At 34.1% G+C, this 16,737-nt stretch overlaps 1 protein-coding gene across 3 annotated transcripts in view; it reads right to left on the bottom strand.

Moving 5' to 3' along the window:
- SCLT1 (sodium channel and clathrin linker 1) overlaps nt 1-16,737 on the bottom strand; it is a 283,591-nt gene that overhangs the window by 212,296 nt on the left and 54,558 nt on the right. For 2 of the 3 annotated variants that reach the window (XM_082603421.1, XM_082603420.1), the window contains exons 3-5: nt 4,576-4,634; nt 3,975-4,047; nt 839-894 (exon numbers count right to left, since the gene is read on the bottom strand). In XM_082603421.1, the coding sequence (XP_082459547.1) occupies nt 839-894; nt 3,975-4,047; nt 4,576-4,634 (188 nt within the window). The remainder of the gene's footprint in view (nt 1-838; nt 895-3,974; nt 4,048-4,575; nt 4,635-16,737) is intronic. The other variant, XM_082603422.1, reaches the window with a different exon arrangement.

The following is a 16,737-nucleotide window of genomic DNA, read 5'->3' as shown; positions in this document are numbered from 1 at the left end:
AATGAAATACCATTTAGGACTCAAATTACAAAAATTAAGAAACCTGGTAAGAGCAAGTGCTGATAAAATATACGAATCAATAAGAACTCATAAATATCACTGGTGGGAATGTAAATTGGTATAGCCACTTTGGAAATCAGGTGGCAATATATTGCAAAATTGAATATTCACATAGCCTATGATCCATCCCTGAAACTATTCTGCTTATGCATGATATTGAGTGGAAAAAAGGTAAGTCTCAGAAGACTAAATAATACTATTTTTGGAAGTTTTTTCAAAACTAAATAATATATCATTAGGAATACACATACCTACAAAAATTTTAAAAAGCAAGGGAACAATAAACAAAAATTCAAGACAGTATTAACCGCTGGCAGAGGGAAAGAGGGGCATGGGATAGGGAAGGAAAACATGGATAATTGCACCAGTATTGATAAGATTTTAGCCCTTAACTGGATGGTGGGTTGATAGGTTTCCGCTTTATCAGTATGTTTCCTAATATAATATATATTCTATACTATACTATTCATGATTGCTAATATTTATAAAGTGCTTATTATGTACCCTATTTTAAGCAATTACTTTATTGCTTACAGTCAGTTCTAAGAAACAGGTTCTGTTATTATCTCCCACTTATAGATGAGAAAACCCTAAAGCACAAAGAGGTTAACTTGTCCAAGGTCATATAGTTAATAAGCAAGGGAGCCAGGAGTCAAAAAGGAAATCAGGCCCCAGCATCCACACTCATAACCAGTATACTCCATGAATAAAATACCAAATAACAATAATAAAAGTTACCTAAGACAACAATAAGATAATCAGTAGTTAATTGATCTACCTTTCATTTTCCTTGATGACATTTTCAAGTTGTAGTTTCATCTCACCCATCTGTTTCTGAAAGAATAAAATATGGCTGCAGAAAAACATTTTCCAGACAATTAGATTTATATTAAGTAGTTCATTCATATGCAAGCAATTGGATTCTATGACACTAGTCTACAGATAAGAAATAATTATTCTTCACTTCTAACAAGCAATATTAAATATAGATATTTTAATGATACACAGAATGTAATAGAACATTTTGAATAGAATATAAGTAAAAATATTTTATATAACATATTAAGAAATATTTTAAAATGTAATTCCTATATTTAGAGATGTTTATAGGAAAAGAGATGTAAGATATTCCTTAATATGTCACTATAAGAAATATCCGATGATCCCTAGACCTTGAATATATATCGTAATTCATCTTAGTTTAGGTGAAGCCCATGTAAGTGCTTGAATTTCAAGAAGTAAAATGTTAATGGCAAAAAAAGCAAATAAAGATCTTCTTTAGCAATAATTCATTCAGTCTCTGATTGACCACCTTTTTTAGTTGTATAAACTCTCTGCACTATACAAGGCTGCTACAGTAAACCAATGTGGTCACTAACACATACATTAGTAGGAAAGATGGTAAAAAAAAAATCACTAACTAAAATACCAATACAAATAAAATATATAAAGGGAATGAAATGAAGGTATTTTTAATTTTCTCTGAGGGGTTAAAGGGATTGTAAGATTTCAACAGGAAAGAAAGGGCATTTCAAGTAGGGTGAAATATGAGTAAAAGCAAAGAAGCAAAAAATATTAGACGACACAGGCATAGTCATCAGTTCTCAGTAAGAGTAAATGAGCAAGTGGAGATAAGGAAGGAGGCCATGTAAAATCACACTTAAAACAAAACTGCAATCAATTCATGATCTGTCCATTACTCTCGATTGGGTACCCCAGGCTAAAGGAGAAGAGCCAATCCTGGAGTGAACCTGGCAAGGGTAGGGTGGAACAGGCAATCCTCCAAGCCTTTCTCTCTCCCTTTCAACTAGAGAAGCTCAAGGAAGCTTCCTCTAGGAAAACAGTAACAGCCAATTATAACTGCGAAGCTGGCTTGAAAGGTGAACCTTTCCCAGGTCCCTGCTGTGCCTGAATCACAATTAAATCAAAATGAATGAATTCACTACCAGATAACTGAGAACTGACCACACATGGAGCCATGCAATGAGAGATAAAACTGGAAAGGCAGGTGGCAGGTCTTGCTTGAATGCCATGCAGACTAAAAGGTTCGTATTTTATTGTAGCAATTATCCCCATTTTGTAATTATTTTTTAAAAATCGGTCTTTAAAAATTGCAAAAATGTCAGCATATCTTGAAAAATATTCAAATAATTAGGTATGATATATGCATTAACTAGGATTCAGGGTGGATCATGACAGTAACACTAAAAATTCTTTACTGTAAAATATTTCAAAACATTTAATCGTTGAAAGAAAACAAAAATTCAGCAGTACCTTTCTTATCATCAAATTTTCCCCTATTATTTACATTTCTGGAAGAAACTTTCATATAGAGAATTATTGTGAATATTTTCCTGCTTTCAAGATATACTATTTTTTGACTGGTCAATAAGATAAATCATAAGAACTATTGCTGCTCAATAATATCTATGTGAGCAAGTGTTCTTAGAAGTAGCTGTCAACATCTTTTTTCTCTCTAAAAGTAGCAACTATTCTTGCCCCTTAGGCTTTCTGCTACAGCTTCCTCTCTCTTGAAATTAATCCAGTAATCACTCTTAGATGGAGAATGCCAAATGGAAAAATGAAGTTAAACACCTTAATAAACTAGCTGATTAAAGACATAAATGAATCAGGTAAACTATAAAAAATTAAAATTTAAAAGTTTAATTTCAAGATAACTAGATATTCCACTTTATAACAATCAAACCACATGTCATTATAGCAATTTTGAGAGAGTGAACTCAGCAGAAACTTTAGGCTCACTAGTCCTAAAAATAAAAGCAAAATACCATTTGTGCAAAAGAGAGCTTTCTGTTGTTCTTTATCAATTAAAAAATTTAAACAGCTCATACAGCTCAACAGCAAAAAAACAACCACCAATCAAAAAATGGGGGGAAGATCTAAACAGACATTTCTCCAAAGAAGACATACAGATGGCCAACAGGCACATGAAATGATGCTCAACATCATTAATTATTAGAGAAATGCAAATCAAAACCACAGTGAAGTATCACCTCAGACTGGTCAGAATGGCCATCATCAAAAAGTCTACAAACAATACATACTGGAGAGGGTGTGGAGAAAAGGGAACCTTCCTACACTGTTGGTGGGAATGTAAATTGGAAAACAGTACTGAGGTTCCTTAAAAAACTAAAAGCAGAGTTACCATATGATCCAGCAATCCCACTCCTGGGTATATATCCGGAAAAGACAAAAACTCTAACTCAAAAGATACCTGCATCCCAATGTTCAAAGCTGCACTATTTACAATAGCCAAGAGCTGGAAGCAACCTAAGTGTCTATCAACACATGAATGGGTAAAAAAGATGTGGTGTACATATACACAATGGAATATTATTCAGCCATAAAGAATGAAATAATGCATTTGCAGCAACATGGATGGTCCTAGAGATTATCATACTAAGTAAAGTAAGACAGAGAAAGACAATATCATATGATATCATTTATATGTAGAATCTAAGAAAAAAAATGATACAAATGAACTCACTTAAAGCAGGAACAGAATTACAGAAGTAGAAAACAAACTTATGGTTACCAAAGGGGAAAACAAGGGGCAGGGCTAAATTAAGAGTCTGGGATTAGCAGATACACACTACTATATATAAAACAGATAAACAACAAGGACCTACTGTATAGCACAGGGAACTAGATTCAATATCTTGTACTAACCTATAATGGAAAAGAATCTGAAAAAGAATACACACACACACACACACACACACATATATATGTGTATAACTGAATCACTCTGCTGTACACCAGAAAATAACAAGTAAATTGATTACAGGTAAACATTTTCTTCCTTATCAATGTTTTTGTAAAGAAAGGGAGTCTATTTTTTCTTTTTTTTATAAGAAAATATTACCAAAAGGTTGATAGCTATGATTTCATACCTGATAATATTTCAGCTGCCCATTTAGCTCTTCCAGATGCTTATCATACTCAGTAATAAGAGGAACTAGAAAGCTAAAGAAAATTTCAAAGTTAAAAAGATGCATATTCTTTTTAATCTAGTTTAATAAATATGTAACATGAAATAAATTAAACATCAAAATTTTTATGTTAATTTTCTCCATAGCAATCAATACTTTGCCTTTTTCCTAAACCAGAGGTTCTCAACCTTAGCTCAATTAATATTTTAGGCTGAATAATTTTTTGTTGTTGGGGGCTGACCTGTGCACTGTAGGATGTTTAGTAGCATTCCTGGCCTCTACCCATTAGATGCCACTAGCACCCTTACCCTCCACAACTGTGACAAGTAAAAATGTTTCCAGACATTGTCAAATATCTGGGGAGGGAAGGGAAGCAAAATCACTCAGTTGAGAACCACTATTATAGAAAATAATACTGGCTTTTTTTCCCCTTGTCAATTCAATGACAGATCATTTAAACCTAATTATAGCAGAATATAAAATAAACATTCCTAATACTAAAAAATTAACAATAATTAAACATAATTAAGAAAATAATATTTTTCTGGTAATTCAACCTTACCTTTGGTCAACTACTGAGTTTTCTACTGTGTCACCTGCAGCTCCTTTGAAGACAGATTTCTATAACAGAAAATACTGCATCTTAAAATTTTGTTTTCTCACATCTTTCTAGTCAAAACTGACAGTAGTTTAAAATTAAATACAAGTAAACATTTTATAACCTTAAATCTGTCACTGCAATTACAAAAGAGGGAAAGAGAAAAAAAAGTTATATTAATTGATGCCAAAAAAGTATTCAGTAAATTTTAACACCCATACATAATAAAACTCTTGGCAAAATAGAAATAGGAAGAAATTTCTCAATTGATAAAGAACATCTACCAAAAACCTACATCAATTACTATTCTTCATAGTGGAACATCAGAAGCACTGCACAAAATTCAGTAATAACACAAGGCTGTTCACTATCACTGCTAAAATTCAGCATTGTACTAAATGTTCCAATCAGTGGAATCTGCTGCAGGGACAGGGGGTTGGAGACCTAAAGGCTGAAAAGGAACATATAATACTATTCTCATGTACAGACAATTTGACCGTTTACCTAGAAAACTCTCTCTATAATCTACCAATTATTAGGACTAAGAACAGAGTACACCAAGTCACCAGATAGAAGGTCAAACATAAAAAAAACAGCTGCTTTCCCAAATACCAGCAATAATCAGAAAATGTGATGGGAAAAAATATGGTATTCACTACTATAAGAAAAGGTAGTACTTGAGAATAAAACAAAAAAATGTTGCAATAACTTTAATAAAATATTAACTTTACCGAAGGACATAAAGGATCTAAATAAACAGGGTTCTATACCATATTCATATGTGGAACAGTCAGCATTATAAGTATATTAATTTCTTAAAATTCACTGCAGGTACAATGCAATTCCAAAAAAGAAATCCAATAGAATAATTTATGAAACTTGATCTTAAACAGATGGTAAAGTTCCTATGTTTGAGTAAATGTGCAAGAATAGCCAAGATAATGTGGCCAAAAAAAAAAAAAAAAGAGGGGAGAACTTGCTCTACTATGTGTCAAAACACTATAATGCTAGAGTAATTAAAACAATATGGTTCAGACACAGTAACAAACAGAACAGTACATAAAATTCAGAAATAGATTCAAGTATTTGTGGGTATGCAGTATATAAAAGAAGTGGAATTATAACTATAATAAATGGACAAAGTATTGCTTTTCAACTAATAGTGTTGGGTAAAAAAATAAAATTAGATCCCAGCACACACTAAATGGAAAGTAAATTACAGATAGATTAAAGATCCAAATGTTTTAAAAATTTAACAACTATTGAAAGAAAATGTATTATTGACCTTGAGATACAGAAAGCTTTCTTAAGCTCTAAAAATGCAGAGACTATTGCCTGCTTTGTTCACCAATATTCCAAGCAGTGCCTGGCATACTCTCACTCAAAATACATTTTCTAGCCAAAAGACACAAGTAGTAACATCTATAAACAGAAGAAATAACATATTTTACAATATCCAAATTTAAAACTTCTATACAACTAATGACACCATAAGCAAGGTTAAGAGGACAGTATAATTTTAACATGACCAAAAAACACAGTAACTATTATAAAGTATGCAGAAACATTCAAAACACAAGGAGATGTATAAGAACTTTCAGTGGAGCTTTTACTGTAATTAAAAAAAATAGCATAAATGAAAAATAATACAATAGGATCTCATAAGTACATCAAGGGATTAGCAAGACATATGTATCAACATGGATATATCACCAAAAAAGGGGTTACCTTCTAGGAGTAGAAGGAAGGGAATGGGACAGTGGGAAGGACAGATAGATTCAAAGGAATTTTTTTTTTAATGAAGTATAGTTGACTTACTGTTTAAGTACTGTGCACAGTACTGAGGTGTATAGGAAAGTGATTCAGTTATTTCATATATATATATATATATATATATATATACATATATATATACATATATATATATATATTTCAGATTACTTTTCATTATAGGTTATTACAAGATACTGAATATAGTTCCCAGCACTATAAAGTACATTATTGTTCCTTATGTATTTTACATATAGTAGTTTGTACCTGTTAATCCCAAATTCTTAGTTCTTCCCTCCCCCTCCTTATCTCCCCTTTGGTAACAATAAGTTTGTTTTCTATGTTTGAGAGTTTGTTTCTGTCTGTATATAAATTCATTTGTATTACTTTTTAGATTCCACATATAAGTGATATCATATGATACATGTCTAACTTACTTCACTAAAGTATGATATTCTATAGGTCCATCCATGTTGCTGCAAATAGCAATATTTCATTCTTTTTTATGAATGAGTTAATATTCCACTGTATATTTATACTACATATTCTTAGACCAATCATCTGTTAATGGGCACTTGGGTTGTTTCCATGTCTTGGCTATCGTAAATAGTGCTATGAACATAGGGGTGCATGTATCTTTTTGAAATAGTTTTCACTTTTTCTGGATATATACCAAGGAATGGGATTGCTGGAGCAGATGGTAACTCTATTTTTAGATTTTTAAGGAAACTCCATACTGTTTTCCATAGTGACTACACCAATTTACCTTCCCATCAATAGTGTAGGAGGGTTCCCTTTTCTCCACACCCTCTCCAGCATTTATTATTTGTACAGTTTTTGATGATACCCATTCTGACCAGTGTGAGGTGACATCTCTTTGTGGTTTTGAGTTGCATCTTTCTGATAATAAGTGATGGTGAGCATTTTTTCATGAGCCTGTTGGCCACATGTAGGTCTTCTTAGGAGAAATGTCTGTTTAGGTCTTGTGCCCAGTTTTTGATTGGGTTATTTGTTTTTTTGTTATTGAGTTATATGAGCTGCTTGTATATTATGGGAATTAAGCCCTTGTCAGTCGCATCATTTGCCAATATTTTCTCCCAGTTGGTAGGTTGTCTTTTCATTTTGTTTATGGTTTCCTTTGCTGTGCAAAAGCTTGTAAGTTTTACTAGGTCCCATTCATTTATCTTAGCTTTTATTTCTTTTACATTGGCAGAATGATCTAAGAAAATATTGCTATCAGTTATGTCTAAGAATGCTGTGCCTATGTTCTCTTCTACGAGTTTTATGGTGTCATGTCTTAAATTTAGGTCTTTAAACCATTTTTGTATATGGTATGAGGCAGTGTACCAATTTCAGTGACTTACATGTAGCTGTCCAGCTTTCTCAACACCATTTGCTAAAGAGATTGTCATTTCTCCATTGTACATTCCTGCCTCCTTTGTCAGAGGTTAACTGACCATAGGTGTGTGAGTTAAATTCTGGGCTCTTTATTCTAAAGATCCATTGATCTAAATATCTTTTTGTGCAAATACCACAATGTTTTGATTACTATAACTATGTCATATAGTCTGAAGTCTGGAAGGGTTATGCCTCCAGCTTTATTCTTTTTCCTCAGGATTGCTTTGGCAATTCTGGGTCTTTTGTGGTTCCATATATATTTTACTATTATTTGTCCTAGTTTGGTGAAAAATGTCATGGATATTTTGATAGGGATCACATTACATCTGTAGATTGCTTTGGGTAGTATGGCCATTTTAACAATACTAATTCTTCCAATCTAAGAGCATGAGATATCTTTCCCTTTCTTTGAATTATCTTCCATTTCCTTTATCAATGTTATATAGTTTTCAGCTCCTTGGTTAAGTTTACTCCTAGGTATCAATACTTTTTTCTTTTTGATGTGATTTTAAATGGGATTGTTTTTTTTCACTTTCTCTATCTGATATTTTATTGTTAGTGTAAAGAAAATCAACAGATTTCCGTATATTAATCTTGTAGCCTGCTACTCTGCTGAATTCATTTATTAGTACTAAATAGGTTTTACGTGGAGACTTTAGGGTACTCAAAATAGAGTATCATATCATCTGCAAATAGTGACGTTTTTAACCTCTGCCCTTCCAATTTGGATAAAATTTATTTATTTTTCTTGTCTGATTGCTGTGGCTAGGATTTGCAATACTATGTAGAATAACAGTGGTGAGAATGGGCATCTTGTCTTAAATCTGAATTTACTGGGAAGGCTTTCAGCTTTTCACCACTAATATTATGTTGGCTGTGGGTTTGTCATAAACAACTTTAATTATGTTGAGATATGTTCCCTCTAAATCCACTTTGGTGAGTTTTTATCATGAATGGATATTGAATTTTTTCAAATTTTTCTGCATCTATTGAAATTACCATGTGTTTTTTGCCTTTGCTTTCATTAATGTGGTGTATAATATTGATTGATTTGTGAATTGAACCATCCTTGTGACCCTGGAATGAATCCAACTTCATCATGGAATGCTCCTTTTTATGTATTGTTGGATCCAGTTTGCTAATATTTTGTTGACAATTTTTGCATTTATATTTGTCAAAGATATTCGCCTGTAATTCTTTTCTGCAGTGTCTCTCTCTGGTTTTGTTACTAGGGTGATGGTGGCTTCATAGAATGACTTTGAGACTGTTCTCTCCTCTTAAATTTTTTGGAATAGTTTGAAAAGGATACATTTAAGTTCTTCTTTGTATGTTAGGGAGAATTCCCCAGTGAAGCCATCCAGTCCTGGACTTTTGTTTGCAGAGTTTTTTTCTGTTGTTTTGGTTTGGGTTTTTTTTTAATATTACACTCAGATATTTCACTTCTAGTGATCAGTCTGTTCAAATTCTGTTTCTTCCTGACTCAGTTTGGGCAATCTGTATATTTCTAGAAACTTTGTCCATTCCTTCTAGACTTTGTTGGCAAATAATTGTTCATAGTATTCTCTTACGATTTTTTTGTACTTCTGTGGTAAAGTATTGTTATTTCTCCTGTTTCACTTCTTATTCTGTTTATTTGGGTCCTCTCTCTTTTCTTCTTGGTGAACCTGGCTAGAGATATGTTGATTTTGTTTATATTTACAAAAAAACAGCCCTTGGTTTTATTGACCTTTTCTATTGTTTTTTATCTCTATTTTATTTATTTCCTTTCAGATCTTTATTGTTCCCTTCTTTCTGCTGATTTTGGGTTTTATTTGTTCTTCTTTTTCTGACTCTTTCAGGTGGTGGGTCAGGTTGTTTGAGATTTTTATTTTTTCTTGAAGAAAGCCTGTATTGGTATGAACAACCCACTTAGACTGCTTCTGAGGCATCCCATAGATTTTGTAAGGTTGCCTTTTCACTGTCATTTGTCTCAAGGTATTTTCTGATTTCTTCTTTGATTTCACTGTTGGCCAATTGGTTTTATAGTAGCATGTTGTTTACTCTTCATGTGTTGTTCTTTTCTTGTTTTTCTTTCTGTGGTTATTTCTAGTTTCATACTGCTGTGCTCAGAAAAAAAGCTTGAACCCTCCCAGACTTCAGATAATTCTACAAAGCTAAAGTAATCAAAACAGCGTGATAATGGCATAAAACAGACATATGGATCAATGGAACAGAAGAGACAGCCCAGAAATAAACCCACACACCTATGATCAATTAATGATCAATTAATCTTTGACAAAGGAGGCAAGAATATACAATGGAGAAAAGACAGTCTCTTCAGAGAATGGTGTTGGGAAAGCTGGACAGTCACATGTTAATGAAGTTAAATACCCCACTCCATACACAAAAATGAATTCAAAATGGCTTAAGGAGTTTAATATAAGACATGACACAATAAAACTCCTAGAAGGGAACATGGGCAAAATATTCTATGACATGAATCACAGCAACATTTTCTTAGGTCAATCTACCAAGACAACAGAAATAAAAGCAAATACAAACAAATGGGACCTACTCAAACTTAAAAGCTTTTGCACAACAAAAGAAATCACTGACAAAATAAAGACAATGTACAGACTGGAAGAAAATATTTGCAATGATTCAACTGACAAGGGTGTGTGTGTGTTAATCTCAAATCCCTAAATTATCCCTCCCCGTCCCTGTCCCCTTTGGTAACCTTATTTTCTATGTATGTGAGTCTGTTTCTGTTTTGTAAATAACTTCCTCTATATCATTTTTTTAGATTCCATATATAAGTGATATCTTATGATATCTGTCTTTGCCTGACTTACTTCACTAAAGTATGATATCTCTAGGTCCATCCATGTTGCTGCAAATGGCATTATTTCATTCTTTTTATGGCTGAGTATTATCACATTTTATGTATGCGTGTGTGTGTGTGTGTGTGTGTGTATATAACACATTTTCTTTATCCATTTCTCTGTCAATGGACATTCAGGTTGAATCCATGGCTATTGTAAATGAATGCTGTGGCTATGAACATTGGGGTGCATGTATCCTTTTGTTTTTGTTTTCTTTCTTTTTTAAAAAATATTTATTTATTTTGACTGTGCTGGATCTTAGTTGCGGCACATGGGATCTTCGTTGCAGCATGTGGGATCCTTAGTTGCGGCACGTGGGTTTCTTAGTTGCAGCATTCAGTTTTCTTAGTTGCAGTGTGTGGGCTTCTTAGTTGAGGCATGTGGACTCTTAGTTGCGGCAAGCCTGCAGGATCTAGTTCCCCGACCAGGGATTAAACCTGGGCCCCCTGCATTGGGAGCATGGAGTCTTACTTACTGGACCACCAGGGAAGTTCCTGCATGTATCCTTTTGAATTAGAGTTTTCTGTGGATATATGCCCAGGAGTGGGAATGCTGGATCATATGTTAACTCTATTTTTAGTTTTTTAAGGAAACTCCATACTGTTTTCCACAGTGAATGCACCACTTTACATTCCCACTAAAAGTTTAGATGCGTTCCCTTTCTCCACACCCTCTCCAGCATTTGTTATTTGTAGACTATTTAATGATGACCATTCTGAATGGTATGAGGTGATACCTCAGTGTAGTGTGGATTTCCATTTCTGTGATAACTAGAGATGTTGAGCATCTTTTCATGTGTGTATTGGCCATCTGCATGTCTTCCTTGGATTCTGCCCATTTTTTGATTGCGTTGTCTTTTTTTGATATTGATGTGTATAAGCTCTTTGTATATTTTGAAATTAATCCCTTGTCAGCAGTAGCATTTGCAAATATTTCCTCCCAATCCATAGGTTGTCTTTTCGTTTTGTGTATGGTTTCCTTTGGTGTACAAAAACTTTTAAGTTTAATTAGGTCCCTTCTTTTTTTTTTTTTTTTTTAAGGAGTCTCATTTTACTTGTTGAGAGAATACTATTTTTCTTTTTAAATATTTATTTATTTATTTGGCTGCACCAGGCCTTAGTTCTGGCATGTGGGATCTTTGTTGCCACAAGCAGGATCTTTAGTTGTGGCATTCAGGATCTTTAGTTGCAGCATACAGGATCTTTTAGTTGCAGCATGCAGGCTCTTAGTTGCATCATGCAGGATCCAATTACCTGACCAGGGAGCGAACCCGGGCCCCCTGCGTTGGGAGTGCAGAGTCTTAACTGATGGATCACCAGGAAGTCCCCATTTGTTTATTTTTGCTTTTATTTTCATTACTCTAGGAGGTGGATCAAACAAGATCTTGCTGTGATTTATGTCAGAGAGTGTCCTGCTTATGTTTTCCTCTAAGAGTTTATAGTGTCTGGCCTTACATTTAGGTCTTTAATCCATTTTGAGTTTATTTTTGTGATGGTGTTACAGAATATTCTATATTTCATATATTTCATTCTTTTACATGTAGCTGTCCAGTTTTCCCAGCACCACTTATTGAACAGACTGTCTTTTCTTTATTGTATATTCTTGCCACCTTTGTCATAGATTAACTGACTATAAGTGTGTGGGTTTATTTCTGGGTTCTCTATTCTGTTCCACTGATCTTTGGGTGCTTTTGTGCCAGTACCATACTGTTTTGTTTACTGTAGCTTTTTAGTATAGTCTGAAGTCAGGGAGTGTGATTCCTCCAGCTCCATTCTTCTCAATATTGTTTAGGCTATTTGGGGTCTTTTGTGTTTTCACTCTAATTTTTAAATTTTTGTTCCGCTTCTGTGAAAAATGCCACTGGTATTTTGATAGGGATTGCACTGAGTCTGTAGATTGCCTTGAGTAGTATGGTCATTTAACAGTATTGATTCTTCCCATACAAAAACAGGTCTTTTGCCTCCTTAAGTAGGTTTATTCCTGGATATTTTATTCTTTTTCATATGATGGAAAATGGAATTGTTTCCTTAATTTCTCTTCCTGATATTTCATTGTTAGTGTATAGAAATGCAACAGATTTCTGTATATTAATTTTGCTTATTTTTATGTTAATTTTGTATCCTATGACTTTACCAAATTCATTGATGAGCTCTAATTTTCTGGTGGCATCTTTAGGATTTTCTTATCACCATATCAACTACAAACAGTGACAGTTTTACTTCTTCCTTTCCAGTGTGGATTCCTTTTACTTCTTGTCTTCTCTGATTGCTGTGGCTAGACTAGGACTTCTAATAGTATTTTAAATAAAAGTGGTGAGGTGGGCATCCTTGTTCCTGACTGTAGATGAAATGTTTTCAGCTTTTTAACACTGAGCATGATGTTAGCTGTGGGTTTGTCATATGGCCTTTATTATGTTGAGGTGTGCTCCTTCTATGCCCATTTTCTGAAGAGTTGGGGTTTTTTTTTCATAAGTGAATGTTGAATTTCATCAACAGTTTTTCTGCGTCTGTTGATGTGATCATATGGTTTTTGTTCTTCAAATTGTTAATGTGGTGCATATCATTGTTTGATTTGAGGATATCAAAAAATCCTTGCATCCCTGGGATAAATCCTAGCTGATCATGGAGTATGATCCTTTTAATGTACTGTTGGAGTCAGTTTGTTAGTATTTTGTTGAGGAATTTTGCATCAATGTTCTTCAATGATATTGGCCTGTAATTTTCATTTTTCGTGATATCTTTGTCTGGTTTTGGTATCAGGGTGATGGTGGCCTCACAGAATGAGTTCGAAGTGTTCCTTTCTCTGCAATTCTTTGGAATAGTTTCAAAAGGATAGGTGTTAACTATTCTCTAAATGTTTGGTAGAATTCAACTTTGAAGCCATCTGGTCCTGGACTTCTATTGATCGGTAGTTTTAAATTACTGATTCAATTTCTGTACTGGTAATTTGTTCGTATTTTCTATTTTTTCCTGGTTCAGTCTTAGACTGTACCTTTTCTAAGAATTTGTCCATTTCTTCTAGGTTGTCCATTTTATTGGCATATAGTTGTTCATGGTAGTCTCTTATGATCCTTTGTATTTTTATACTGTCAGTTGTACCTTCTTTTTCCTTTCTGATTTTATTAACTTGCACTCTCTCCCTTTTTTTTTTTCCTGATGAGTTTGGCTAAAGGTTTATCAATTTTGTTTATCTTTTTCAAAGAACCAGCTTTTAGTTTAATTGATCTTTTCTATTGTTTTTTTTTTCAGTCTCTATTTCATTTATTTTTCATGATCTTTATGATCTCTTTCCCTCTACTAACTTTGGGTTTTGTTTGTTCTTCTTTCTCTAGTTCCTTTAGTTGTAAGGTTAGGTTGCTTGAGATTTTTCTTGTTTCTTGAGGTAAGCTTACATCACTAAAAACTTCCCTCCTAGAACTACTTTTGCTATGTTGAATAGGTTTTGGATCAGCATGTTTTCATTTTCATTTGTCTCTAGGTATTTTTTAATTTCCTCTGATTCCTTTAGTGATAAACTGGTTGTTCAGTAGAATATTGTTTAGTCTTTACGTATTTGTGGACTTTTGCAGTTTTTTTTCTTGTAGTTGATTTCTAGTCTCATAGTGTTGTGGTCAGAAAAGATGCTTGATATGATTTCAATTTTCTTAAATGTACCTAGGCTCATTTTGTGGCCAAGTATGTGATTTATCCTGGAGAATGTTCCAGTTGCAGTTGAAAAGAATGTGTATTCTGCTGGTTTCAGATGGAATGGTCTATTTATATATCAATTAAGTCCATTTGGTCTAATGTGTTATTTTAAGGCCTGTGTTTCTTATTGATTACATCCATGGATATAAGTTGGATGTTAAAATCCCCTACCATTATTGTGTTATTGTTGATACTTCCTTTAATATCTGTTAATATTTGATATATTGAAGTGCTCCTATGTTGGGTGCATATATATTTACAATTGTTATATCTTCTTGGATTGATCCCTTGATCATCATGTAGTCTCCTCCTTTGGGTCTTGTAACAGTCTTCATTTCAAAGACTCTTTTTTTTCTGATAAATATTGCTCCTCCAGTTTTCTTCTGATTTCCATTTGCATGGAATACCTTTTTCAATCCCTCACTTTGTCTGTGTGTGTGTCTAAATTTGAAGTGACTCGCCTGTAGGCAGCATATATATGTGTCTTGTTTTTGTATTCATTCAGCCAGTCTGTGTCTTTTGGTTGGAACCTATAATCTGTTTACATATAAGGTAATTATAAATAGGTATGTTCTTATTGCCATGATTTGTTAATCATTTTGGATTGGTTTTGGGGGTCTTTTCTCCCCCACTTTCTTCTTTTGTTATCTTCTCTTGTAATTTGATGACTATCTTTAGTTTTATGTTTGGATTCCATTTTCTTTTTTTGTGTGTATATCTATTATAGAATTTTGGTTTGCAGTTATCATGACATTTTTGTATAGCAGTCTATATATTCACATGACTGTTTTAAGTTGCTGATCTCTTCATTTCAAATGCATTTTAAATACCCTACATTTGTAATCTCCTCCCCTCACAATTACTATTTTTCATATAATATTTTACATCTAATTATTTTGTGTATTCCTTAACTACTTATTGTGTATATAGATGATTTTACTAATTTTGTATTTTAACCTTCCTAGTAGCTTGGTGTGTGGGTGATTTCCTACCTTTAGTGTATGCTTGCCTTTACTGGTGAGCTTTCTCATTTTGTAATTTTCTTCTTGCTAGCTGTGGTCTTTTCTTTTTCACCTAGAGAAGTTCCTTTAACATTTGCTACAAAGCTGGTTTGGTGATGCTGAATTTCCTTTAGCTTTTGCTTCTTTGTAAAGCTTTTGATTTCTCCATCAAATGTGAATGAGAGCCTTGCTGGGTATTCTTGGTTGTAGGTTTTTCCCTGTCATCACTTTAAATACATTGTGCCACTTTCTTTGGGTATGGAGAGTTTCTGCTGAAAAATCAGCTGATAACCTTATGGGAGTTCCCTTGTATGTTATTTGTTGCTTTTCCCTTGCTGCTTTTAGTGTTCTTTATCTTTAATTTTTGTCATTCTAACTACAATGTGTCTGGGTGTGTTCTTCTTTGGGTTAACCCTATATAGGACTCTCTGTACTTCCTGGACTTGGGTGACTATTCTTTTTCCCATGTTACAAAAGTTTTCAGCTATTATGTCTTCTAAAATGTTCTCAGACCCCTTCTCTTCTCCTTTTGGGTCCCCTATAATGAGAATACTAGACTTGGACTTGGTATTGTCCCAGAGGTCTTTCAAACTGTCCTCATTTCTTTTCATTCTTTTTTCCTTCTTTTGTTCAGCAGCAGTAAATTCCACTACTCTATTTTCTAGCTCACTAATCCATGCTTTGGAATCATTTAGTCTACTACTGCTTCTTGTAGTGTATTTTTCACTTCAGTTATTGTATTCTTCATCTCTGTTTAGTTGTTCTTTATATTTTCCATCTCTTTATTACAAACTTCTGACTTCTTGCTCTGTGCATTCATTCTCCTCCTGAGTTCTTTAACCATCTTTATGGTCATTCCTCTCAACTCTTTCTCAGGTAGACTGCCTATCTTATTTCTTCTTTTGGGGTTTAATCTTGTTCCTTTGTCTGAACATATTCCTCTGCTGCCTCATTTTGTCTAAGTTGCTATTTGTATTTTTATTATGTGGTGGATTAGTTATGTTTCTCGATCTTGGAGAAGTGGCCCTCTGCAGGAGGCATCCTATGCATCCCTGCTGGGTACTCCCATCTTGTCACCTAAGTTATATGTTCTAGGGGTTCCCCCTAACAGGGCTGTGTGGATCCTTCTCTTGTGGTGGGCTCTGTGGGCAGTCTAGTAGGCTTGGTTGGCCCCTAGTCTGGTTGCTGGCTAGGCCCCGCCTTATGTGGATGCTGTTGGTTGCTCTTTAGTGGGGCCTAGTCATAAGGTGGCTGGCTGTGGAATCCTAGGGGGCCCCAGGACTAGTGCTTCCTCACTGGTGGGTGGAGTTAAGGTCCCAAAGATTCTGGAGCTGTTGCCCATCCACTGTTGCCAGATCCTGGGATTAGCACTAGACTACTGGTGGGCAGAGCTTGTCCTGGAGTCTGGCT

This window comes from Mesoplodon mirus, assembly GCF_964341445.2.
Source record: "Mesoplodon mirus genome assembly, chromosome: 2".
Lineage (NCBI taxonomy): Eukaryota > Metazoa > Chordata > Mammalia > Artiodactyla > Ziphiidae > Mesoplodon > Mesoplodon mirus.
Note: the sequence above shows the minus strand (reverse complement) of the source record. Positions and strands in the feature narration are given on the sequence as shown.